This window comes from Mixophyes fleayi, chromosome 6, assembly GCF_038048845.1.
Source record: "Mixophyes fleayi isolate aMixFle1 chromosome 6, aMixFle1.hap1, whole genome shotgun sequence".
Classification (NCBI taxonomy): Eukaryota; Metazoa; Chordata; class Amphibia; order Anura; family Limnodynastidae; genus Mixophyes; species Mixophyes fleayi.
This window is the reverse complement of record NC_134407.1, coordinates 98,956,755-98,983,572: the sequence shown is the minus strand read 5'-3', so window position 1 is coordinate 98,983,572 and position 26,818 is coordinate 98,956,755. Positions and strand designations below refer to the sequence as shown.

At 39.2% G+C, this 26,818-nt stretch overlaps 1 protein-coding gene across 13 annotated transcripts in view; it reads left to right on the top strand.

Annotated features, from left to right (window-relative positions):
* The window catches only part of KCNMA1 (potassium calcium-activated channel subfamily M alpha 1), a 407,193-nt gene that overhangs the window by 348,747 nt on the left and 31,628 nt on the right, over positions 1 to 26,818 (top strand). For all 13 annotated transcript variants that reach the window (XM_075217090.1, XM_075217089.1, XM_075217100.1 and 10 more), the window contains 3 exons: positions 10,327 to 10,453; positions 11,642 to 11,866; positions 12,662 to 12,854. In XM_075217090.1, coding sequence (XP_075073191.1) covers positions 10,327 to 10,453; positions 11,642 to 11,866; positions 12,662 to 12,854 — 545 coding nt within the window. The remainder of the gene's footprint in view (positions 1 to 10,326; positions 10,454 to 11,641; positions 11,867 to 12,661; positions 12,855 to 26,818) is intronic.

Sequence of the window (26,818 nt, the reverse complement as noted above, 5' to 3'; positions counted from 1 at the left end):
AGCTCAATCTTGATGCATTGAAACCTTAACTCTGTGTACTGAGATGAATGGCTTTAAAGGCCTGTCTTTACCCTTGGATAAACTTTTTTTTTTTTTTTCTTCCACAGAGCAGCAGGCACTGTGTCAGTATGTGTTTAAACCCTCATCTCTATTTTACGGTTTCAAAATAAATGTTGCAGCTAAAGGAAAAAAAATGAAGACAGGTGAAAAAAATCTGCAGGGTTGTTAGATGGCTTTTTAAAGCATGAGTATTTATTCTGTCAGCATATCAGCAGGTAATGACAGAGCTGAAAAAACAATTTCTGTCACGGAAAACAATTTGAAAAGGCGTTTGAAAAATACGTCGGCTGTAAAGTGGGAGCACTCTCCCCTCATCCTGTTCCTGTGTAGCTGCAAACGAGCGGTGGCACTAATGATAACATGAACCAATCAGCCAGCTCCCATGATATGCTAGCCTAAGGCTAGTCTCCCTTTGAAGCAGCGTCTGTGAGTACAACTATCTGTTCATTGGGACTATGTTGAATGTATTAGTACAATCTAAGCCGAACCTGAGAATTACCTTCCCTTTTATGCTGTCGATTTAAATCAAATCTTCATTAATTGATTTAGACTGGGAAGAGAGAGGGAAAAACTAATAACATGCACGCTGCTCATCTGAGGTCCTGCTGAAGTTACACAATGCAGCCGTGACATGACAGTACAGTAATTAGGACATTCAGAACTTTGTTAGGAGCTGTCGAACAGACAGGAAATGTGAGTTGCAGATTTCTAAAATTTTAACAAATAAGTTACACTGCAGTTATTTAAAATAAACAATATAAACTTCCCAGTGTCATATCTGCAGTTGTCACATTCAGCAGTTTAAGAAAATGTGCTGGAGTCATGCAGGCTGCTGGTACTGCAGTTCAAAACAATGAAAGCAACTCTTACCCAATTATTATTTGTTTTCCCTTGTGTTTGTCTAATGTAAATATTAAGAGACTAATATGGAAGATATTCTTGTTATAGAGTGTTATGTATTTTCTGTGATGGTGCTGGTAAATGTGCTTGCAGAGCTCATCATTCAGTGGAAATGCTATTAATTCTCTTATCTCCCTTTATCTCCTCCCAGAGGTCTGCTTTCAACCTTTATGAGGTTTGATAGTCTGCTCACAATACAGAAGCTTCTGGGTGTGGCCTAGTGGAAAGTGTCTTTGTGTGTGTGGGGTATGATGTCATCGTTATGTTACAAGGTCCAACATTGTGACCCAGAACAGGCAAAGAGCTAGCAGAGCCTTCACAATGAGACATACTATGTCCGATATATTCATTCACCTATGCAAGATACAATTAAGCAAATAACATTTCTGGGTTACATCTCTTTAAATAAAAAAGAACTGTGACCCATTAAACCACCCAGCAAAAGACCAGACTGAATCTTCGTTTCATAAAAAATTGAACATTATAAGATCAGATTTAAAATATGCTAATTTTTTAAACCGTTTAATTTTGTATACCTTGTATTGCTTGTCATATAATATACATTACTAATCCAGAAGGGTCTACAATGCACCCCAGACATAAATGTAAAGCAATAAATATATCTAAAAAAAACTGCATCCTGATTTACTCGGGAACTTTAAGAATGAATGTAATGTCTGGATCTAAAATTTTGGTTGCAAGATTGAGTCACCCTAAAGCAGAAATGGGCAAAGTGCTTGTATTTAGAAAAAAAAAAATCTGTTTCTTTTTCTTAATTACTAGTTTTTGAATTGCTAAAGTAATAAAAGAGGAAAAGCTCTGCAAAAACTAACTGGCCTCATAGTGCCGAAACGGCTCACCCCCTTTTCTAGCTCTGTTAAATCTCTTTCCTCCCTTTGATCTTGAGTGATAATAATTCCAGGGAGTTATTTACACAGTATTCATGTGCTTCAAAGCCATGTCAAAATTCTGATGCTTTAGGGTACATCTTTACCCTACAGGCCCCAGAGAATTCGACTGACAGTTCAGTACACTAGGTGCATTTTTTTTCTTATGCCGTTGCCTTTAGCAAAACATCAAATTACCAGATACCAGACAGCCATGTTCTGCACAAAAGGCCATTCCTGTAGGTATATTATACCATATATATATAAATATATATATTAAATACTTTAGTGTTATCCAGTACATTTTATGTGCAATGGAAAGTGATGGGTTTAGGTTGCCTTAGGGGGGAGTGTTTCCTTTTTCATATTTATTTATTTTCTGTATTCCACACTCTTATTTATTTAAGTTATTTCACTAGCAGGGAAAGTGAAGCTGACTAGGGTATCGTGCATGTTCCTTACAGGCACCTCAAGGCCCGGAGGCATTTGTAAATAAGTAATGATTAACAGATTGGCTGCGGGTTTTTGAAAAGTATGGCTGTGTCAGTTTGCATGATGAGATATAATGTTCAAAGTGGGAGCCTGTATCCACTGATTGCCTGAAGAGAACTGCACAGACAGGCATAGGAATGGAAGAGAGTGTGTGAATAGGGAGGTAATGTGAATAAGAGGTGTTGGGGTTGGACAGGAGGCATTAAAATTGGCAATTGTAATCTGAGAAAGTGAATCATTTAATTTTCTTTGTTTTTTTATTTTCTTTTTAATTCAGGAAAGTGTAACCCAGGTCTGACCAGTCTTGTAGAGACCTCCTATAACGTCCTATATGATTCAGCCAAAGATAAATATGGTACATTAACTTGAACCTAAGTGGGATCCAGGGCCTGATTAAGGGTTCCAGTCACGCTAGACTAATCTGCTCGTAGCGCCGCCCTTTCCTTTCACGCGGTTGGTAAAATTGAACTCGTCCTTCATCTAAAATCTGGCTTCCTTCACCCCCCCCCCCCACACCACCCATGTTTATGTTCCCATGTTTTTGAAACTTAGCCCCACTTGGCTTTTTAAGAGAGTCACAGCAATCTTTTCCACTCATTTTGTTTTCATTAAAATCAGAACTGTATAACAGAATGGACGCATGAACAAACGCTACTGAGGGTGATGGCACCTGTGTCTGTAGCCATCCTTTTCTCTCCTCTCTTATCTTCAAGCACCCGCCCAAGGATGATTCAATGTCTTTACCACGGGCATACATCAAAATTAAAACCTTACCAAATTTTTCTTTCATATTTTCTTTTCAATCTGTTCAATAACTATTCTCTTATAGTTAAAAAAGGAATTTCAGTTCATACCTCTCTACAACAAATTTTTCGCTACCAAAAATGTTGCGCAGCCCCAAAAGCCTAGCGCTTTCAGTTGCATCCTAGTCAGCCTATAGGCCCAGGTGGGATTTAATTTTCAGTTCAAAAGAGTAAATTAACAAAGCCTGAATAAATAAATGACAAACCTAAAATGTACTTTTCATGTCTTTGTTGCAAACAAGTGTGTGATTTATAGTTAGCCACATCTCCTTAAAGCAGTAATCGCTTTATCCAAATGTTTCATGTACCTGATGAACAAGCTCCCATACTGGGTATTTTTGGGCAATTTCTGTTTTTAGAATTGCTTGAGTTTATTCATATATTTTGCTGTCTAAGGTCACATAGTAACTTGCCATTTGGGCTAAGGATAGTGTCTCATTTCTTTCCAAAATCCAAATTGACTTCTGTTTCATTGATTTAATCAGCTGCAGAAATGCTATTAGGGAGTTCCCTACCACCTAATTAAAAGTTCCTGTTGATGTGCTGTCTTCACAGTGGGTGAGGATACTGCATTTATTTCACATTGTCCTTTGAGCATTTATCCTTCTCACCTAATGTTCGCCATAATTACAAGTAAAACCATTGACAGTCAATTATGGAACAACCACATCTTGTTTACAACAGTTGTTCATGGATTAGTGCATTTGCAATTATGTGGGCATGACCTAAAAAGCAATGCATGTGCTTGTTTATTTTAATGGTTTTATCTGCACGCTGTGCTTTGTGGTATGTGACATCAGTATTTGCGGGATTGCAAACTTAAATAACTGGCATCTAAACCCTGCCTACTTACATGTTATGACAGCCACCCCTCATTAGTTTGAATTATTGTAGATTTCTCCTAATGAAATGTTTGCTTGACTTTTCTTAACAAAATGTAACTTATTAAATAACAGCATTGCTGACTTTCCTACAATTGACAGATTGTTTGTTTTCAATTACATTGGTTTCAGTGCACATAATCACACACTTTCTGTAGCTTATGTTTCGTAAACAGTGTCCCATTAAAGTATGGTGGTACAGTCATAGCTGTTTGCATGGCGCCAAAAAATGCATGAAGCTTCGCAAATCACAGAGGTTGTCCCTATCTCCAAACCTTGCTGCTGCTTTAAATTCCTTTAGCAATCTTGACATGGTTTATAATCTAGCTGCAATTTTTCAACTGTCTGCATTTCACCTTTTTTATTCTGTTAGTTGCCATTTTTCTCTTTAGAACGATACAACTTAAAAATACCTCCCAATGGTACTTCAAGAACATCACTTTCACTACATTCACAGCCAAATACACAAATTAAGTCCATGGGTTAATGAACACATAGTTTTTCAGAAATTTGTGATATAATCTATGAGTTGTATTACTTTATCACCCAGTTTGAAAACTGAACACCTATGGGCAATGTGTGTTAGATTTTCTCTCTGGGTCCATAGTACTCAGCCCTGGCATTGGTCCTGAAGGGATAATTTGTCCTAGCAGATGATGCTTTGCGAATCATTGCTTATCACAAGTCATCAACATTTCAGATGAGAAACTGTCACAGCTGACAGCTGTGAAAGAGAACTATCTGCAATGTCTGCTTCTGAGTGCTAGACTGTGCTGTCATGAAAGATTGAAATGACAAGGTCCTAATGAGTCCTAATTCTAACTTGCTGCACACACCCAAATTGACTTGTTGTGTGCTTACTGCAAACACTAACTTGTGCACATGCTACACTCAGAGGATATAACATCAGCACATGCCGATTATATCACATCTTTTATTGTGACTTTACTATGTAATATTAAAACCGCCATACAGTGTACTGTCATTAGAATAACACAATATATGTTATCATTTCAACTAGTCACTTTATTTTTGAGACACAGAAATGGTACGGATGGTAAGAACCATTCCACTTACACATCTATAGTGGCTATAAAAATTCACCACGCTTGGCTTCAATTTTGATTTTTGTGAGCAAAAATCAACCTGTTACATAAAATACTCTGTATTCTGTAATGTCATATTTAAAAAAAACAACAAGTTTTTTCTTAATTAGAAAAAAAAATAGGCAATAATTGCTCAATTGTTCACCTCCTTGTTTTAATATGTGATAGAAGCATGTTTAGCTGCAGTTACCGCTGTGATGCTTATTGATGTAAGTCTACTAGATTTGCACATCTGGATAGTGTGATTCACTCCCATTCTTCTCTACAATATTGCTTGAATTCCATATAGTTTGATGGACACTATTTGTGAACAGCAATTGTTAAATATTTCCAAAGATTCTCAATGGGTTTGAGACAGTTGCACAAATACACTTAGCTGTAGTGGTAGGTGGTTTGTGTTTATACTATACAAATTATGGTGTTCTCCACCTAATGAGAATATAAATAGTAATATTTATCCATTTGTGGCTGTGTGGGGTCCCTTGATATTTTAAGGCACCCATAGAGCACTCCTCAGCTACAAATGGAGTATCTGTTGGAGTTTCAATGGGCTATTCCATGACATTGATTTTTTTTTTATATAGGCCACTCCAATGTGGTGTTTGCTCTATTCTATTCATTGTCCTGTTAGAATATAGATCTTCTCTAAAGGTCACTTGCTGACTGCAGCAAGTTTACCTGTCTATAATATGCTCCGTCCATTTTGTCTTCTCTTTGGACAAATTTTTCAGTCCCTGAAGCAGAGAGGTCTATTATATTCCATCTACACCCTTCATGGTAGGAATATTGTTATTATCGTTTATGTATAAATCTCCAATATATTAAGTAGCTGTACATTGAGGGGATCATAATATAATAAATTGCATACAATTTATATACAGGAAACAGAAGGTAAAGTTGGCCCTGGCCAAATGAGCTTACAATCTAGTTGATGTTCTAAGTTCTTTTGAAGATGTGCAGTGTTCGGCTCAACATGCATGAAGTACAGTTCCTAATGTTGAGACAAAAATGTTCAATCCTAGTTTCCAGGACTTGCTGGGATTAGTAGTGCACTAGCAAAAATATATATTTTATCTTGTCCCTTGCACGGGTGTTGTGGAAACAGCTCCAGTGCTTTGTAATTTTTTTTAAATCAAATTTAAAAAAACAAAACAAGTACAAAGTCGGTGCCTTTGATGATCATCATCAGTACAGATCTTTTCACCAACTCTCGCATAGTCGCAAATTATACGCTTACGTACAGGCATATCTGCAGGTCTGCGTGAGCCACAGTTGCTTGAACACGCACTTACTGTACTTGGGCTGCATTTTGTATGGCCCTTCCATCCCTAATTCCATCTCTCCAGGCATAAGGAGGCAGAAATGTAAAATACGGGCCACTTTAATTCCTGCATATGTAAGCGTGCACAGAGGGAATTCCGGCTAGGCAAACTGGTGTAGTACTAACTCTACAAAAGGAGTAAGTGGTTGCACACAACCTAGGGACTAATGTTCTATTGGTAATGGATAATAGCCATTATTACCAAATAGACAGGGTGCACCCTTGTAGTTAGTAATCATAGGGGATGCATTGGTGCATAGGGAAGAGCTCAGAGCATCTGTGTATGATCTTACAGCTACCGATAAAATAGGACTTCCTCTATGTCCATGCATGCAGTAAGATACCAATAGGAGGCATGGTTTGAATGCTTGCAGAGATGTTATGTAGGAATCAATACTACACATATACGGAATAGATTTTGAAGATTGACATTGGGCAATTACACATATTCTAAAGATCCCTAGAGTATATTTGGGGTACTGAACGCAGGAATATTTCATAAATTAGGGATAGTCCTCTACTAAATATCTTCATATAGAATCCGTACAGATGTCCCTACAAATTAAGACATCTCTCTTTGGTAATCTAATTATCTGAAGGAATTTAGAGAATAATAAACGACAATACTATATCCTTCAAGATATTTCCCCTTCTCATGATTTATGATTTATAACCCCAGGAAACATGATCTACGATAATGACATTTTGAGTATCACTACTATATGATACTTTATATGCCGACCGTCCTTTGGGCACTGTTGTTTTAACTCACAACACACACATTCATTTTCTTTAATATTGCGCTGCTTTTTTATTAATAACTCAATAAAAGTTATGTTTTAAATTTTGTTCTGATGAAGATTGAGGATATGGCTCCTTTATCCAAGGAATATACTTTTTAGGGACTGGAGTGCCTCTTCTGTTCTGTTCCTCCTTTTTCTTGTAGTACTAACTCTGCATGAGGCCCACAGTGTCCTCCTGAAATAATCTTACTTGTGACCATTACACCACTGATGTCATGGTTGATGTCTATAAAATATAGAAGGTGCACAAGTGATAAATGTGTGAGTGCAGGTGGCACAATGTGGATAATGCTTTAGATGGCAGGGGAGTGCCATGTCACTATTCTAGTTTAAGATTAAGACCTCTTAAAAAGTACTGTAATTTGTGCAGTTCGTGTAAGATTGCTTTGATGATCTGTATGGGTATGGTGTTTTTTGTATTTTACTCCACTGGAGTACTGGTCATTGTGCTCTTACATTGCCTTACCTGGTAGTTGATAAGCCTTCCCTAAGAAACCACAGTACCTCGATACCGTTACTCTCCTGCTGGCTTGCTTAGTGTGGCATAGAATATTTGTATAAGTACGTTTTAAGGTGTTTTATGTATTTTTGAAATGCTTCCTTCAAAACAGATAATGAATACAGGGCTACAGTGTCGGAAGCAGGATGTGTTTTGATATTACACAGATATCTTCTCTGTTATGCAGGTCCCTGTGTGCATCTCTCTTCCAAGTGAGAATTGTGGTTTAGCTGCAGGCTCTCTATCCTTCAGGCAGGCTTTTTGGGTTGCCTTCTGGCACTTCTTTCTCTTTGCTTTGCTCTTAGAGTTTAAAGCAGTGTTTCAAATTTTATCTAAATTGAATTAACACTATGATGTCAGTATTACATGCAGTCCTTGCCAGCTTCATTCGTCTCTGGAGAGATCAACTATTCCAACCAGTAGTATCTGCAGTCTGGTTAATGGAAAAATAAAAAAAGATGATGCTGTCATTATAAAAGTTCTATCAGGTTTCAAGAGCAATTTAAGATGCAAATAAATAACCTTGGATAAGTTGACAGATATTTTAGTTTATTGATATTTTTCTTAGGGCCTAATACTTCAGAAGTGTAAACCCATTGTGACCACGAAGGGTTAATAGATATACGCCACGTCTCATCTCTTTCTTAGCCATGAAAAGCAAGCAATTTTTTTTTCCTAAGCACAAATTTGATTGTCATCAGAAGCCGCTCACTGTTGTCTAGCATTAAAGTCTTGTATTCTCTGTGACGGATGAGGAAGGGGGGTAGACTAGACATCCCACTCTGAAGCGACACTCTTTTGAATCTTTAAAGGCCGTCAGTTGCGTAAAGCCAAACCTGATTGGGCAATTTGCTAAAATATTAAAAGCCCAGCCTGTTAAAGCTTTTACTGTGCAGGGCAGCACGTCAGAAAGTGTCCGCCGTGAAAGCAAATAATTGACTTTCTATCCTCATGCCAAACACACAGCACCGGTGACTAAATTCACATTGCTTCTACTTCATTGCAGATCCTAATAGCAGCTCTTTGATATTAAGGGACAGAAAGGAGCTGAGAAACACTCAGCAACAACTTAGGAAGCAGCTCAGAATTCCCGGCCTTGAAAAATGAAAATGTTCCAGCATAAGGAAAGACAAGTGTTGTACATACTACAATTAGCTATAAAGCTTCCTCGCCCAGAAGTGCAAAGATATAGGCTAAAGCTTAAAATATAAAACATTATTTTAAAGGCATAGCGGTATCTAACTGCTATGCTACATCAAACATCCACAATGTAGTTGTTTTAATATAACATCTTTTGGGACGTTTTAAGCTTAATCTGGACATTCGACAAAGGAATTTGATTCAGATCTAGTCCGGCCTGGCCATTTATTCTGTAATTTTTACACAGGAACCCTGTCAAGTAATTGGATTGTTTACTTATATATTCATATATCTATTTAATATTAGTTTTTTAAGCAGGATACGTGTGTTTTTGTTTATAATTTTGGGTTTTTGATATATGCATATTTTAATGTATGATGTATTAAATATTATTTTTAATTGAAGTATGAGCCAATCTCATTTAATTCTTCTGGATGATTGACTACCGCCCCCCAGCACCATTATTCAGTTCATATTTTTTTAATGTGTTTATAGATGAACACTCACCTAAGCAGACTTTCACACTGTACAAGCTATAATAAAACACACCATAAACTAAAAAACATAGTAATGTACAGGGCATAGATTTTATTATAAATTTGGGAGCCCAACAGACACCTTTTGAAGTAGGATACAGAGGATTAGGGATCATTGGGAAATCCAAAAGAACACTAGTTGTTAGGTACGCTGTATACATGTAGAGTTTCAGAAGAATTTGATCTATGCTCTAATTCATTAACTTACCTCCTGACTACTAGAAAATAAAGTTATTTAGCCTGGACAATACCAACATTGAGCTACTGGACAGTAAATACAAAAATCACATCTTCAGAAAAGATGCCATGTTTGTTGAGACACTTCCCAGCAAAGGGGTAAAGGTGTCTGAGATTTTGACAGGTAAAATGAGAAAATCGTTGCAAGTTATAACAAACAGATACTGGAGAAGATGATCGCAGGTTTTGCAGAAAATGTACAGTGACTCAATAGTTGGGATTTAACACATTCTGTTTTGTGAACTGTATAATATCCAAATACACTGCTTAGATATTAGTATTTTCCACAACACATTATATTCAGTTCAAACTAGTCCAAAGTAATTAGTCCAAGTTGTTTAACAATAATACATTACTTCCCTGTAAGTAAAAAAAAAAAACTATAGATGCATTTTAATTAAAGATTCAATGATTAACATGCACATAAGTTGACATGGTTACTTATTAGGTAGCCGGATTCAAAATGAATGACATCTGAAGCAAGGAATGTCAGTTAGAGGCTTAGCCAACTTGACATGTTGACCAATTATATTGTGTTTGGAATTAACTTGCAAAATCTGTTTTGTATTTTCTGTTTATCTATTGACGCTATCCAGGCATTAATAGTCTTTTCCTATACTTCGCCTATATTTTTAAGAGAGGATTTATATTTTGTCAACAGACACGATCCCTTGTTAATGGCTGGAAGTGATCAGATAGATAACATGGACGCTAGCAGTGTGAAGAGATATGACTCTACCGGTATGTTCCATTGGTGTCCAGGGAAGGAGATGGAGAAGGTTCTTTTGGTGAGTGCACATATGAAAGTGGACGGCGCTTTCTTAGCTTTGTGTTTGCAAAATACAATGAAGAAGATTACAACTGCATTTTGTGCAGCTAATAGCCACAACTCTAACTCGCCTAGCAGACTGCCCCATAATGTAATCTGCCACTGATGGAAATGCTCTGTACAGATTGGTGGATTCTCACTCAGCAAATCATAGCATGTCATTTTATTCACTTTCAACTGGTAATGTCACTATTTAAGCATTATAAGCCATTGGTGAAATGATCAGGTTATTGATAAAAAACATATGCCCTTTACATGTGAAAATAGAGGAGAAAATACGGAAACCTTTTTACTTTTTTTTTAACACGAGTGAACATAGTGCTGTAATATTTTCTTCTGATTAGTTGTCCCATAATCTCCAAATTATTGGATTTCCAATTCATAGGGGGGAATTCAATTGGCCGTTGCTCTTGAAAGTAATGTGGCCTGAACACTATTACTGTTCATATGGTAATTGTAACCCAGATTTCTGCTGATTTGAGCCGCAAGCAAAAATTAGTACACATTACTACCGTTAGTACAGTCATTTTTAACATTATTACCTTAGTAAAGGTAATATTGTGCATCTCACATTACTTTTGAGACTAACGTGGCTAATTGAATTCCCCTCATGATGTGAGATAGCATTGGGTAGCACATTTAGCCACTGGGTTGTCTTTGTTATCATCAAGTTTAAAGGTTTAATTAAGCCTTGCCTTAACTATTTAACATGGGAAAAATCACATCTCAGTAAGTTGAAAATGAATGACTGAGAAAGCCTAACTAATGGAAAAAAAAGTTGCAAACAAAATACAAAGGAAGACTTGCCCAATGACTCACTTCTAGAGTGTGGGTCCAATAAGATATAGTATACTAATGACATAGATGACCTTATGTTCTGTTGTTACACTGACTCGTCTTGTCATACCTCAAAATTGCTGCCTGTATACTGTTTTGTGAACACTGGATTTTCCACTTGTGCCATGATAGATGCTGACTTTGTTTCAATAACCTGTATTCCATATTGAATTAAGAAAAAAACATAAATATACCATAATAAAAGTGAATAGTTTCAGACAAATCAGTGCACATGTATAAAAGATCCTTACACAAAATGTAATGTTACCTTGTGAAAAGCAATAATGTTCCATTCTGTCACCTACTACAGACACGTAGTGAAGCTGCCATGACGGTTCTAAGTGGCCACGTGGTTGTTTGTATCTTTGGAGATGTAACATCTGCACTCATTGGGCTTCGGAATTTGGTGATGCCACTAAGAGCCAGCAACTTTCATTATCATGAGCTGAAGCCTATAGTATTTGTGGGATCCCTGGAGTACCTAAAGAGAGAGTGGGAAACATTGCACAACTTTCCCAAGGTTTCTATCTTGCCCGTAAGTACTAGGAAAATAGAAGGTTGACCATAAACGGTTAATAAGTAGTAAACAATTTCCTTTTACTCCAATTAACTTTTACAGTCTAGATGATATCATTGGTGCTTTATTGGTTCTTCTGTGGATTTGTAAACAAGACTGTCCAAAATAATTAAGTGGTTGTAGTAAATATCAAAGTTGAATTGCCCATAAGCTTGTCTTATTGTGGTTGATATTGAAACACATCTTTAAAGAATGTATTCTCCTTTTGCCCTGTAGTAGAGAGCAAAAAGAATAATTACATTAAAACTGGTACACAAGGTCAGCTATAGCTGCAGAGTCAGGTGCCTTGTATTGATGGAATGATTTTCTAACAACAATAATTTTGTTGTAAAGCTCCTTTACTTGCAACCCCTCATTTGCCACTGCTTCAATGTCACAGTGAGCTTACACATCTAACAGAAGGGTGCAGTCAGCTGGCTGGAGCAAACGCCCTGCAGACTGCCCTGGTATATTCTTCCATGGTCACACATGCTCTGTTATCTGAAGCAAGGTGACATTGTCGTGCTAAATCATTTGCTGGTGTTTAGTTCCCTATATTGCTGTCCTACTTTTTGGCAAATTACATTACTCATTAAAATGTATTAAAATTGCATTAAAATGTATCCTTGTTTTCTGTGTTAGATATTATGTTTTATTTCTCATTTTGCTTTCTTTTCTTCCATTTTTTTTCTTTCACTACAAACTTTCCCCTCGATATCCTCTTGTAACTCATTCCTATTCCCTCCCTCCCTGCTGTTTTTCCCTTCGCTTTAGGGTACGCCATTAAGTCGAGCTGATCTAAGGGCTGTCAACATTAACCTGTGTGACATGTGCGTTATCCTGTCAGCCAATCAGAACAACATTGATGATACTTCACTTCAGGACAAGGAATGTATCTTGGCATCGCTCAACATCAAATCCATGCAGTTTGATGACAGCATTGGGGTCTTGCAAGCTAACTCTCAAGGTAAGCCAGGCCCTCTGTCACTTGCCAACAAAGCTCCAAAGGCACAGAGCTGGCACAAGCGATATCCCTCATTCAGCCTCTCACAGATCTACTCTCTGTTTGTGACATCGCTTAACTTGCTGATGTCTTTGATGGTTCTCTTGAAACCTTTTCACAGCATACGATGGGCACAGCTAGGGCTACATTAACACTGTGCCTATAGCTGAGCCACAAAACTCCACCAACCGTGTTACCATGTGTTTGTAAAGTGGTGGTTTATCAGATGAAAATTTGATAACAGCAAGCAAAATATTTGCTAGGTATTGTTGCTTTGATCAGAATAACCAATACTAGTTACTATATTTCTTCTGGCAGCTATGCCTAAATAAGGTATGTATGGGAATTCTGTCTCTGCCCTTTCTCATACAAAATCCGATGGGTCTTCAAAGGGCTGCCATGTAATTTAATTTCCTAAAAGCAAGGTCTTATGAATTGGAGTCACTTGATATTCCCCCTAACACTCATGATTCTTTAAAAAAATAAAGGACTTGTTGAACTCTTATGTGACGAAGAACATTGTTATTATTATAAACAAAATATGATTATTGAAATTAATTCTAATAACCCTGCTAAAACAATCAAAACTATGGCATGTTGCCAAATTTTATTATATTGAGTGTCAATGTCTTACTTAACTATGTAAATCGGTCACTCATTATCAGTTATTTTCGATTATGTGACAGTAAGCAGCTTTAACACAGGAAAATTGAAATAATTCCATGTACCTCAGTGGAACTGTATAATAACTAATGACAAATAGGTTGGTGATTGTATATGGTGCTGCTTTAGTTCACTGAACAGGAAGTCTCGAATGGAGTGGGAAGTGAGGTATTGAATTAGGTGGTTTAATATTAGCCACTTATGTAGTTTGGAGGCAAAGGAAGTGAGTTTATGGGTCATGGTTTCTTTAATATTGATGAGACAAGTTCATGTTTAAAGAAGCTCGGGAATATGCAAGTGAAGAAGTTAACTAGAGGCGGGCATACAGCGAGGGAGAGTGAGCACAGAAGTTGAGAGGGATCAGGTTTTGGGGTGGAGTGATGAGATAAGTACAGACATTTTGCCCTCGGTTATGAGGGATAATGAACTGAGAGTGGATTTGGGAGTGCAAGAGGAGGTGAGTGGGGCATGTCGTGACTGGCATTATGTCGTGTGTGGCATTATAGTTATTTTGTATTTGATGTAGGTGGCAAAGTCATGGGTTGTGAGTGAGGAAAGAGCAGGTGGGCAGAAATGGAAGGTGGAATAGAGGCATCAGGGATTATAAGATTGGATAAATATTGGAGGTGAAGTAGGCTTGCTTGGCAAGTGAAATGGCAGGATGAAAGTAATTTATAGTTTAGAGTTTTGCGTTAGCAGAAGCTCTGTGTGGAGGCTAGAGCTGCCATGTCTATGGCTACAGAGGAATTAAAAGGACAGGGTACTTATAGGAGAGTGAGAAGAAAACAAGTTGTGGTCAGAGAGCAGAAAGGCCAAATTAGAAAAGCTAAAATTGTAGCAGAAGTGAAAAAAGATAGGGTGAAGGGAATATCCATTACATTAAGTGGGAAGTTAAATCCACTAGAATAGACCAAAGGAGAAAGTAAACAAAGCTGAGGCAGTGGAATGGTAAAATCACGTAGTAGGACAGTAGGTCAAGGAAATGGTAAACTGGGCCTGGAGGTCTGTAAATGACAGCAACTCAATGTTGGAGTGAAGAGAAAGCATGGATGGTGAGGACTATAACGTTGGATATGTAGAGGGGATGTTCTGGTGTTATTATTCGGAAGGTGCAGAATAGAGAAAATGGGATTGCAATTGGGAGCTAAACATCTGCTCACTGCAAGTCTGGGTCGTTCACGCATCCAAATAAAATTCATTGCTAATTTGTATAATTAAGTAATCCTGGAAGAACCAGATAAAGTATGGAACCGCACAGATAGAGGATTTTTGTTAGAAGCATCTCTTCTACCGACTGTATTCCACCTAGCCATGAGACCTAATAGTTGGCCCATGACTTAGTCAGTGAATTAAAATAATTTGAGTGTTAATGTAATCCCAATGTAGTCATGTAATCCCAATGTACTCTGTCAAACTCTTCCTTTGCATCCAGAGAAGTCAATAACAGGGGTCTGGGTCTAATGTTGTGGTCTTCTAGAATATTTAGAACCTGTCTTGTGTTGTCGAGGGGGTTATCTATTCAATACGCATTCCACTTGGTCTTGGTTTATCAGCTGTGGCAGAATATGGGGTTGCCTGTTGGTTATGAACTTGGCGAACATTTTAATGTGTGCGTTCAAAAGAGCCATTGGGTGGAAGTTCTGGCATAATGTTGGACGTTTAGCGATGGTGATGATTTGGGCTTCTAGCATTTTTTAAACTTTATTAGTATTTAATAACTTTATTAAATAGTCTAGTCAGTATTGGGGTCTGCTTTGCTCGGAGGGAAATGTAAAACCTATTGATGAAGCTGCTTTCACTACTAATTTTGACTTTTGGTTATCCACTTCTATTCAGGACTGAACTAGCAATACTTTATACCTTACAGTAACGAGTCCTTTTGATTTTGTCCACTGTGTTCTTGTTTTACACTAGTTTGGAAGCAAAGCAACTTCTACTTCAAATATGTTTGTTTGTTTTTTTTATTACCTAATATTGATCCCATTTTATTTTTAGCAAACGAAACCTGTGTTTTTGCATAGTCTTTTTTTCAAAAGACCAGGCATGATTTTAAACCAACATTCACAGCTTCTGTGTTTGTTTCCTCTTGTGTTAGATTGTAAGCCAGCTTCGTCTTCCTGTATTTTTCCACTGCGTGATTAGTCTTGGGTTTTGTTTTTTAGCATATTCTTCAATAGGTTGCATATAAATTTGCATCAAGATTTCATTGTCCAATGTTATGATGTAAATGATGTGGGCTAGTGGCTGTGAAATTAATGATAACATTTGCATACTTTCAAAAATGTCATTTGTCACAAATACAAGCTATTATTACTATTATCCACCAGGCTAATTTGAAGACATTTTATATGGAATTGATTCTTTTCAAGCAACTTTCTCTGACTTTTCTGATTCCATTTAAAGGGAGAAAAAAAAATGACACAGCCACACAAGTCTTTTAAGAAAGTTAATTATATAGCAGCAAAGGCAAGCATCACATTACTATTATAAAATATTAAATCAGTATCTTTCATTCTCCCAGATGCCTGGGAGATAAATACACCATATTTAATGCTCTGTTTTCAACAGTTTTACACACACAAATTTATGACAGTGTCCACATTCTTAACTCCCCCATCTTCTCTTTATTTGATCAACCTCTAAGCTACCAAGCAGACAGGCCCCCACTGCAGGTGAAGGGGTTAAAAATGAAACATTTTTTTCATGCATGCTTAGGTAGACAACATTTTTATATTGCTCACTTGGGACTGCAAGCTGGGAAGCATCTTTACAATGATAGATCACTCTTTAACCATATTAAGCTTGATTGTCTGTGCACACAATGTAGAGGTATAAAATCCCCAAGCTTCCTTCTGAACCATTTTATAAATATTTAAGCCTAGCTTACGTGCCTCTGGATATTAAAACATATTTTACCCTAACACACCCACACATGGACACACACAAAGAAGAGCCCTGTGTGTAAATATTACATAGGGCCATCTTCTCCGCCCTGTTATCACAGCACTTTAATGAATACATAATTTCACACTTCACGTTTTATTAGAAACTGCCATTGTGTTCTGTTTAAGTATAAGGCATTGGTTGCCAGTGTGACAGGAGTAGTACAGAATGCTGTTTTAATGATCTGCTGCTTTAATTATACAAGCAAAGATGTTTGGAGAGAATGTGTATGTTGCCTGAACTTTAGTCTTGAGGTAAATTGATGAAATCATCTGTAAATCCAGCAAAAATAAGGAGATTGTTTTTCAGATTAACATTTTGGCTACCTATAGGCAAATAATCTGTGAATATAAACACTTATGTTCATATGTAAATGTAATTGGCATAACATTTAGTTATGTACCACCTCCACCATTGCCAGTACAGCTACAGGAATGTATGGGTGGAGGGAATAGATTTGAGTATTTGAGCTACTGTGAAAAGTGAAAGCTAGTGATAAGAATAATTTGGGGTCCCTGCTTGTCCTGTATAGTGGCTACTTATAAAATCAGTCCTGGGGCTATGAAGTGGGCACTAACCTAAGTGTACTTTTTAGACCGTACTCTCCATGAGAAAATAACATGATCATTCAAGATATAAGTATGCATTCTCATTTTATAGAGCCACTGAAAATGTTTCGTAGTAAGTAACTGAATCCAGATCAGCCCACATCACTTTTGCAAGTTCAGACTGTGTTTTCTGTCCTAGCTAGCAATTTGGAGTACCCTTTCTCAGGTGGAAATATCCAGACACCTACTGGATGGAGGGGTTGGAATGGGTGTTATTTTTTTTTAACTATTTAGTTGGTGGTTAACTCCTCAACCTGACAGCCCAGCAGTAAGATCACATCTATGCAGCTGGTATGTATATTTTGGAAGGGAGCCCTAACACTGAAAAATTCCCAAGTGCTTACCTGATCTCCATATACAGTACCCCAATGTGGTTTACCTCACTGAGCTAATATCAGGTGGAGTGAGGACCTTAGGGAATGTTAGGAGCTTTGATGGTTCAGTCTCTTTTGACCTGTCACTTCTGTTAATACTGGTGATGTCATTTTTGGAGCTTCTGTTTCTGGCCTATCAAGTAAAACGAATAATATGACAACTATTTCTTAACTCAGTTTATGGAGCCACTCTCCTCCTATACAGCAGAGGTCAGTGGAGGGAGTGGGTTTTCTGAATGATGATCAATGGAAGGAGATGGTTTAGGAGGTACCCGAATATGTTGATTTGTTCTAGATATAGACAGATTGAAATTAATGTTATCCACAGGGCATCGTATACGACTCCTTAATTATTCAAATTTGGTACTAGTTGATAGTGATAATTGTCCCCATTGGCAAGTAAAAGAGGGTCGCTTTCTGTACACAGTTTCGTTTTGCCATGAGAGGTGATTTTTAAGCAGACATCTAATGTTCACACATTTTGTTTCCCAAACTCTGACTAGTGTGGCTGGTCAATGAATTTAAATGGTTCGTAAAATTCTCCTAGTTATGGCAAAAGAAAATCCATAGCGTCTTATTGAAAGTATCTGTTCCTTCTCTTTCCAGACACCTGGAAGATGCTTGTAAACTTTATAATATAATGCATATATATTACACAGAGCTTTACAGATAATATTTAATAATTCACATCAGTCCCTGCCCCAGTGGAGTTTACAATCTATATTCCCAACCATACAGGATTCATTTTTTCAGAAGCCAATTAACCCATCAGTATGTTTTTGGGCTGTGGGAGGAAACCAGAGCACCAGGAGAAAACCCACACAAACTCCACACATTTTGGGTCCTGGTCATAATCAGTGCTAACCACTGTGCCACCATGCTGCTCCCTTTAAGGTGACATATGTGGATGGAGATGGATAGGGTACATGCATGGGTTTTTTCACTGCTTAACAAATGGAGGCCATAATCACACTACAAAGTGATTACAAATTGTTTGTATAGCATAACACATGGGAAACAATAAGTTTAAAACAAGCAATCTCTGGAGATAAGTCAAGTAAAAATCTCCCATGTAAACTCGTTCATAGCCCCAAAATGCTGCAAAGGCTAAATCTTGTTATTGTTTTTCATTTACCTTTTATTTAAAGCTTTGCTAGTTGTTTACTTGTCCCCCAAAAAAAATTCCGGGGGGAGGGGGGGACTGAGACTTTCTTCTATGCCACATATACACTAGTATGCACACAAAATGCAACAATACACAATTTGACATTACTGACCCATTCATTGCTTGTTAATGAGGTAATGCTGTTACCCTGAAAACACTTTGTGCACTGCCATAGCTATACCTCAAGACACATTAACAGAACATCCCTGTGCCTGAACGAGCCCCTAATTTCTCCACAGACTCCTCAGAGCTTTGCATAAGGACATTATCATTAAGCTAGTGTCATTAGCTTGTTGCTAATCACTACATTAATTGACTGGTGTATCTTATTATAGTGCTTTAATTGCTTCAAAAACAAAAACGAGTGCAGTGTTTGCTCAGGTTCAGGACCCCTTAGATAATTTGTAAACAAGGTCAGTCCCATTGAGAACATACACCAAGATTGGAGCCAGTTCTTAAATTGTCATAGTCCTCCTCCTAGCACAGTGCGCATATTGTATCGTGTTGGAGAACAAACAACGTGGAACTTCCAGAAACACGTCACTCAGGCACTATTAAAGTGATCCAATCGGTTAAACAGCGCTCCTTGTAAAAACTCTCTGTGGTGGTTATTACAGCAGCACCAGGGGAGCGATTCCACAGGCTCATTTATTGGAGTTTAATAGATTAAAAGTCCAAATTGAGTCTCAAAAAATCACCCTAATCAAGCTCTAATCTGCATAATTTTCTCATAAGAAGCAACAGGGAATTGCAAGAACTCATATGTATTATTTCTGATGGCATTAACTCTTTACGAATATTATACCTACAGTGTTCAGCTAGTAATCTCATTTCCCCGACTTTGTCAATTTTCACTAAGAAAATAAAATAACAAAAAAAGTAAATTAACAAATAGTTTTACAGTTAAATGGAAAACTGCTGAAATATATTTTATACTACATAAACTACTATGACCCTACCCCCAAATACAGAGACATTTGGCATCAGTATTATGTAGTATATTTATTAGAATAATATTATACCTTTTAACTGTCCCTGTATAGGAAACCTCTTCAATTGCTTCTAATGACCACTAAACTTGTGTATGTGTTTTCCACAATGTATTTAATTGTGATCGTTTACAGCTTTTTCTTTTTCATTTATTAAATGTGTATATTCAGTGTCAACTTGAGAATTAAGAGCTTGCTATATCAGTATATCCTTCTCAAAATTCAACTTTTTTACACGTTACTGACACCTATCCTTCCCTACAATTACACCCCCTTAGACAGCACATCATATTCATTTCTAATCTACCTGCGCCCTAGAATATTTGCGTTAGTTTGAAATCTAGAGCAGTGTTTCTCAAACCCAGGGCTGTCTTTCCCATTGGGCACGCTGGGCAACTGCCCGGGGGCCCCACGTACCAGGGTTCTTGTCAGGCGCCGCTCGGCGGCCGCCTCTACTTCCGCAATAGCGCGTCTGGTTGCTAGTCACTTCCGCCCCCGCTCGGCCGCCAGGCTACAAGTTCAGAAAGCGTTCCCGTTGCTAGGCAACTGAACGCTGCATGTAGGAAGCACTACGGCGCTAGTGTTGACAGCGCTACGGCGCTAGTATTATGACAACGCTGCGGCGCTGAAGCTTATTGGCTAACAGAAGTATTTAAGCCTCTCTGGATCCCACCTCCTGTGCCAGAGTTTCTGGTCCTTTCTTGTCCTCCAGCGTTTCCAGTGTTCCTGTGATTGCTTGTCTCCTGACCTTTTGCCTGTCTCCTGATTATTGCCGTATTGCCTGTGAGCCTTGTGACCCGGATTGCCTTGACTACCCTTTTGGATCTCCCTTTTGTACCACGCTGCCAGAACGCTACCGACCCGGCTTGACTCACTACCCCTTTGGATTCTCCTCGTGTACCTGCCCTGCCCGCACCGTTGTCGAACCGGCCTGTCTGACAACCCCTCTCATGCTTCGCTATCTGACTCGTGGAAGGACCGCGACATGCGAGTCCATACCTCCTCACGGGGGTCTCTGGTGAACACCAGGGGCACATTAGACTCCGCACCTTCCTTCAAGTAGTGCCAACGATAGCAGGTACGCTGTACTTAGTCGTGACAGTTCTGAAGTAATTATTAGTAAAAATTAAGAGGTGCTCAAAAACCCTTAAACATATATATATGTGTGTGTGTGTGTTTAAGGGTTTTTGAGCGCCTCTTAATTTTTATATACAACACACATTATAATAAAACATAATTTTATATATATATAGGAAAGTCCACGGGACACCTCGCAGTGAAGATTCCAACTATAATTGCCAGCAATGTGCGCAGCGCAATGTCTGCTTGCCACATCGCTGTCAATTGAATCTCCTCCATATTGTTACTTTATCAATAAATTAGTTTGGAGTTATGTCATTTTCTCTCATTATTGAATTTATGTTTGCAGGTTTTTGAGCGACTCTTAATTTTTACTGTGCGTTATCTTTGTATGGGGTTGCAGAGCCCCTAAAGGCAGCCATTTCTCTTATACACTTACAATTGTTTTTCATTATCTGACCATTTCCAAACATATAGGTAGCTGTGATTATTTTTATCACACGTATTTTGCTTGGTATATAATTATATACTGTGTGATCTGTGCTATGCACTGTGTTCACTAATTATTTTCCATATTTCATGTACCTATACATTTTCCAAACAGGTCCCAACATTCCAGGATCCATACAAGAATCAAAGACTAGGTTGTGAAAGCTGCAATAACAGGTAGGTGAGAGCAACACCATTTTAATACACAATGGGGGGAATTCAATTGCTGGTGATGTGGCACGTGGACATTTCTGACAAAATCTCTGCCGCAAATTGTCTCACAGACGTTCCAGAGACACTCGCGAGACTCGCATGTCATAAATTCAGCGCTAGCGGCCGCCATCTTCATTCTGGCTGCGATCACTCGTGAGAGAGGTTGCAGTTAGGGAGCTCCTGTCCTTGTTTTAATCTTAGTGGTACTTTTGTGCTTTGTCCAGTGCTCTCTTCTGCTGAGTCTAGTGGTGCTTTGTCCAGTGCTCTGTCCTGCTGAGTCCAGTAGTGCTGCCTGTGTCCTGTGCTCTGTCCTGCTGAGTCCAGTAGTGCTGCCTGTGTCCTGTGCTCTGTCCTGCTGAGTCCAGTGGTGCTGCCTGTGTCCTGTGCTCTGTTCTGCTAAAAACTAAATTAAAAAGTTATACAAAAATTATTTAAAAAAAAATAAGAAAATAAATAAAAAAATAATAAAAAAATTATACAAAAATAATTGTAAAAAAATATAAAAAAATTATTTTTAAAATACTAGGTACTGCTGTATAACTCCAGTACAGTGGTACTCTCCTGTGCCGCAGATAATTTGTAAAGGCTTTGCCGAGTGTGTGTGGTTTAGGGCTACACTCTCTTGTGCTGCATATAATGGAGTACAAAAATTTGGAGGATAAAGCAGGGCAAGATCAACACCCACTTCCTCCTCCTAATGCTGAAGCTGCTGCCACTAGTCATGACATAGATGATGAAATGCCATCAACGTCGTCTGGCAAGGGCGATGCCCAATCTCCTAGAGGGCATGTAAAATCCCAAAAACCGAAGTTCTCTAAAATTAGCAAAAAAATATTCTGAGGAGAAACGTAAACATGCCAATATGCCATTTACGACACGGAGTGGCAAGGAACGGCTTAGGCCCTGGCCGTGTTCAGGACTAGTGGTTTCGCTTCACCCAAGGATCTAAGCCCTCCTCCTCCCCCCCTCCAAAAAATTTAAAAGAGTTATGCTGTCAGCAACAACACAGCAAACAACTCTGCCTTCTAAACAGATGACATCACAAATCCCCAAGGCGAGTCCAAGGGTGTTGGTGGTTGCGAAGCCTGACCTTCCCATCACTGTACGGGAAGAGGTGACTCCATCCACCATTTGCAGCCCATCCTCTGCATATGCTGGAAGGATGACCCACAGTGTAGATCCAGATTTGGATAATCAAGGTGTCAAGGAGGCTATTGAAGTAGCTGGCGTTGTGGAGGAACTTGACGAGGAGGATGCTGATGTGGTTATCATAAATGAGCCCCAAGGGGGGAAACAGTTGTTGTCCATGGGATGAAAAAGCCCATCGTCATGCCTGGTCAGAAGACCAAAAAATCCACCTGTTCTGTCTGGAGTTATTTTTATCCGAATCCGGACAACAAATGTATGGCCATATGTAGCTTATGTAAAGCTCAAATAAGCAGGGGTAAGGATCTTGGCCACCTAGGGACATCCTCACTTATACGTCACCTGAAGAACCTTCATAATTCAGTGTTTAGTTCAGGACCTGTGGCTAGGACCGTCAGCAGTCCAGGACACCTAAATCCCTTGGTCCTGTTGGATACATACCACAAACACCCTCCTCGTCAACTTCCTATACGATCTCCATCAGATTTAGTCCTGCAGGCCATGTCACCAGCCAGACTGAGTCCTCTTCAATACGGGATTCATCCGAGGAATCCTGCAGCGGTACGCCTACTACTGCCACTGCTGCTGTTGCTGCTGGTAGTCGGTCATCTTCCCAGAGGGGAAGTCGTAAGACCGCTACGTCTTTCACCAAACAATTGACCGTCCAACAGTCATTTGCCATGAGCACCAAGTACGACACTAGTCATCCTATGGCAAAGCGGATAACTGCGTCAATAACAGCAATGTTGGTGTTAGATGTGCGTCCGGTGTCCGCCATCAGTGGAGTGGGATTTAGACGGTTGATGGAGGTATTGTGTCCCCAGTATAAAATCCCGTCGAGATTCCACTTCACTAGGCAGGCGATACCAAAGATGTACAGAGAAGTAAGAACAAGTGTCCTCAGTGCTCTGAAAAATGCGGTTGTACCCACTGTCCACTTAACCACGGACATGTGGACAAGTGGTTCAGGGCAAACTAAGGACTATATGACTGTGACAGCCCACTGGGTAGATGCATCGCCTTTCGCAGCAGCAGCTGCATCAGTAGCAGCATCTCCACAACGGCTGCTCGTGCCAAGGCAGGCAACGTTGTGTATCACAGGTTTTAGTAAGAGGCACAACGCTGACAACCTCTTAGAAAAACTGAGGGAAATAATCTCGGAGTGGCTTACCCCACTTAGACTCTCCAGGGGATTTGTGGTGTCAGACAACGCCAGTAACATTGTGCGGGCATTACATATGGGCAATTTCCAGCACGTCCCATGTTTTGCCCACACCGTTAATTTGGTGGTGCAGCATTACCTCAAGAGTGACAGGGGTGTGCAGGAGATGCTTGTGGTGGCCCGCAAAATTGCTGGACACTTTCGGCATTCTGCCAGTGCCTACCGCAGACTCGAGCAACATCAAAAAAGTCTGAACCTGCCCTGCCATCACCTCAAACAAGAAGTTGTGACGCGCTGGAACTCCACCCTCTATATGCTGCAGAGGATGGAGGAGCAGCAAAAGGCCATTCAAGCCTACACAGCCACCTACGACATAGGCAAAGGAGTGGGGATGCGCCTGAGTCAAGCGCAATGGAGACTGATTTCCGTGTTGTGCAAGGTTCTGCAGCCGTTTGAACTTGCCACACGAGAAGTCAGTTCCGACACTGCCAGCTTGAGTCAGGTCATTCCCCTGATCAGGCTGTTGCAGAAGCAGCTGGAGAAAGTGAGGGAGGAGCTGGTAAATTATTGCGATTCTACCAAGCATGTAGCTCTTGTGGATGAAGCCCTTCGTACGCTTTGCAGGATCCGAGGGTGGTCACTCTTTTAAAATCAGAGGAATACATTATGGCCACCGTGCTCGATCCTCTGTTTAAAGCGTATGTTGTGTCTCTATTTCCGGCGGACACAAGTCTACAGAGGTGCAAAGACCTGCTGATCAGGAAATTGTCCTCTGAAGAGGACCGTGACATACCAACAGCTCCACCTTCATATTCTTCCACACCTGTGGCTGCGAGGAAAAAACTCAGTTTTCCTAAAAGACCCGCTAGCGGGGATGCAGACAACATCTGGTCCGGACTGAAGGACCTGCCAACCATTGCAGACATGTCTACTGTCGCTGCGTTGGATGCTGTCACAATTGAAAAAATGGTGGAGGATTATTTTGCTGACACCATCCAAATAGACATGTCAGACAGTCCATATTGTTACTGGCAGGAAAAAAAGGCTGTTTGGAAGCCCCTGTACAAACTGGCTCTATTTTACCTGAGTTGTCCCCCCTCCAGTGTGTACTCGGAAAGAGTTTTTAGTGCAGCGGGTAACCTGGTCAGTGAGCGGCGAAGGAGGTTGCTTCCTCAGAACGTTGAAAAAATGATGTTCATTAAAATGAATTATCAATTCCTCAATCAAGTACAGCACTGCACTCCAGATAATACAGAGGGACCTGTGGTTGTGGAGTCCAGCGGGGACGAATTGATAATGTGTGAGGATGAGGAAGTACACACTGAAGGGGGCCAGGAATCTGAGGATGACATCTTGCCTCAGTAGAGCCTGTTTAGTTTGTACAGGGAGAGATGAATAGCTTTTTTTGTGTGGGGGCCCAAACAAACCAATCATTTCAGCCACAGTAGTTTGGTAGGCCCTGTCGCTGAAATGAATGGTTTGTTAAAGTGTGCATGTCCTATTTCAACAACATCAGGGTGGGTGGGAGGGCCCAAGGACAATTCCATCTTGCAACTCTTTTTTTGGCATTATGTGACCGTTCAACAGTCGTTTGCCATGAGCACAAAGTAAAACAAAATTAAAACAAATTAAACAAATTAAACCAAAAGTATAATATAACTTATAAACACTACACTTGAAAGCTTGAGCCTTTAAATGAAAAAATCACTCTTCATTGCACGAAGATTTGCAACAGGGACAGTTTTTTTTGTTCACAAAGTCAACAAATAACACTTCGACCCTGTCTGTCTTTGACATACTTGATGGGATCTCAATGATGAATGCTCTGTACCATGGTTGGAGGAGGTATTGTGGCCCCGGAACCAAATTGGGTACCGGGGCCACTCAACTACGCAGTCCAGAAAGCTACCTCGGTGCAACGTTTTGGACTAAAAACAATATTGTGAGGTGTTCAGAATAGACTGGAAATTAGTGGAAATGATTGTTATTGAATGTTATTGAGGTTAATAATAGCGTAGGAGTGGAAAACAACCAAAAAACAGTATTTTAGCGCTTTTTATGCTTTTTTAAAAATAAATCAGAACCCGAAATCAGAACCAAAACCTTTCGTCAGGTGTTTTGGCAAAACAAATCCGAACCCAAAACCTCAAGCTAATCAGAACCCAAAACACAAAACACTAAAAGTGCCCGGTGCACACCCTTAGTATTTTATAGAGATGCCTGGAGTATTGTATGTGAACATGCCTGTAGCAGACATCAGAATAGTCTGTACTTACGGTATGGCCTTCAAATGCCGAACGCAGCAGGTTGTATATTTGTTCTGCCAAGTATTTTAAGTCAGTACTGTGAGTACAAACAGTGTGATCCTCATAGTGATCAGCAGACAATTTTAAAGTCAGTTGCTGCTGTGTTCACTGGGGGTACAGGGAGTACCAGCATGAAGTATGTAACATTTGATCTAGTAACACTGAATCCAACACATTGTTTTATTGAGAGTACAAATTGAGCCTTGTCTAATTCTAGAATATCTAAATTTTAAAATTGACGTAATGTATATTTTTGTAAATCACTGGACTGCATTTGTTTTACCGCCAGTTCAAAGCTGAAAGATTGATAATTGTAATGTTTGATATTTTATCTCTACATCTCAGAAACACAGATGTCTGTCAAGACATTTGATTCATGAGGCACTCATAACTAAAGAAACTTGTATCGTTATGCTGAAGAACTTGAAGAATTTTAAACCTTTGAAAAAACTCCTTCAAGCAACAAACATTTCACTAAATTGCAGGCGTCATGTTATAATGTGAGGCAACCACCAGAGGGCAATATGATTTTAAACATAGCTCTTTCTGAATGACTCATGTTTAATACATTGAAATGTCACCCTTTGCAATTCTTTAAGTACGCCAAATTCCCAATGTCTTGCAGACTGTTTTGAGACATTTTTAATATGTGACCACCTCAGAACACTAGCATTCAGATCATATAACTTGACAATATTATTTCTGCTTTATTACATTTGGACCCTGTTTTTAGGCAGATAGATTCATCGTCACATTAAAGAAAACTAAACATCATCATCTTATTTTTTGT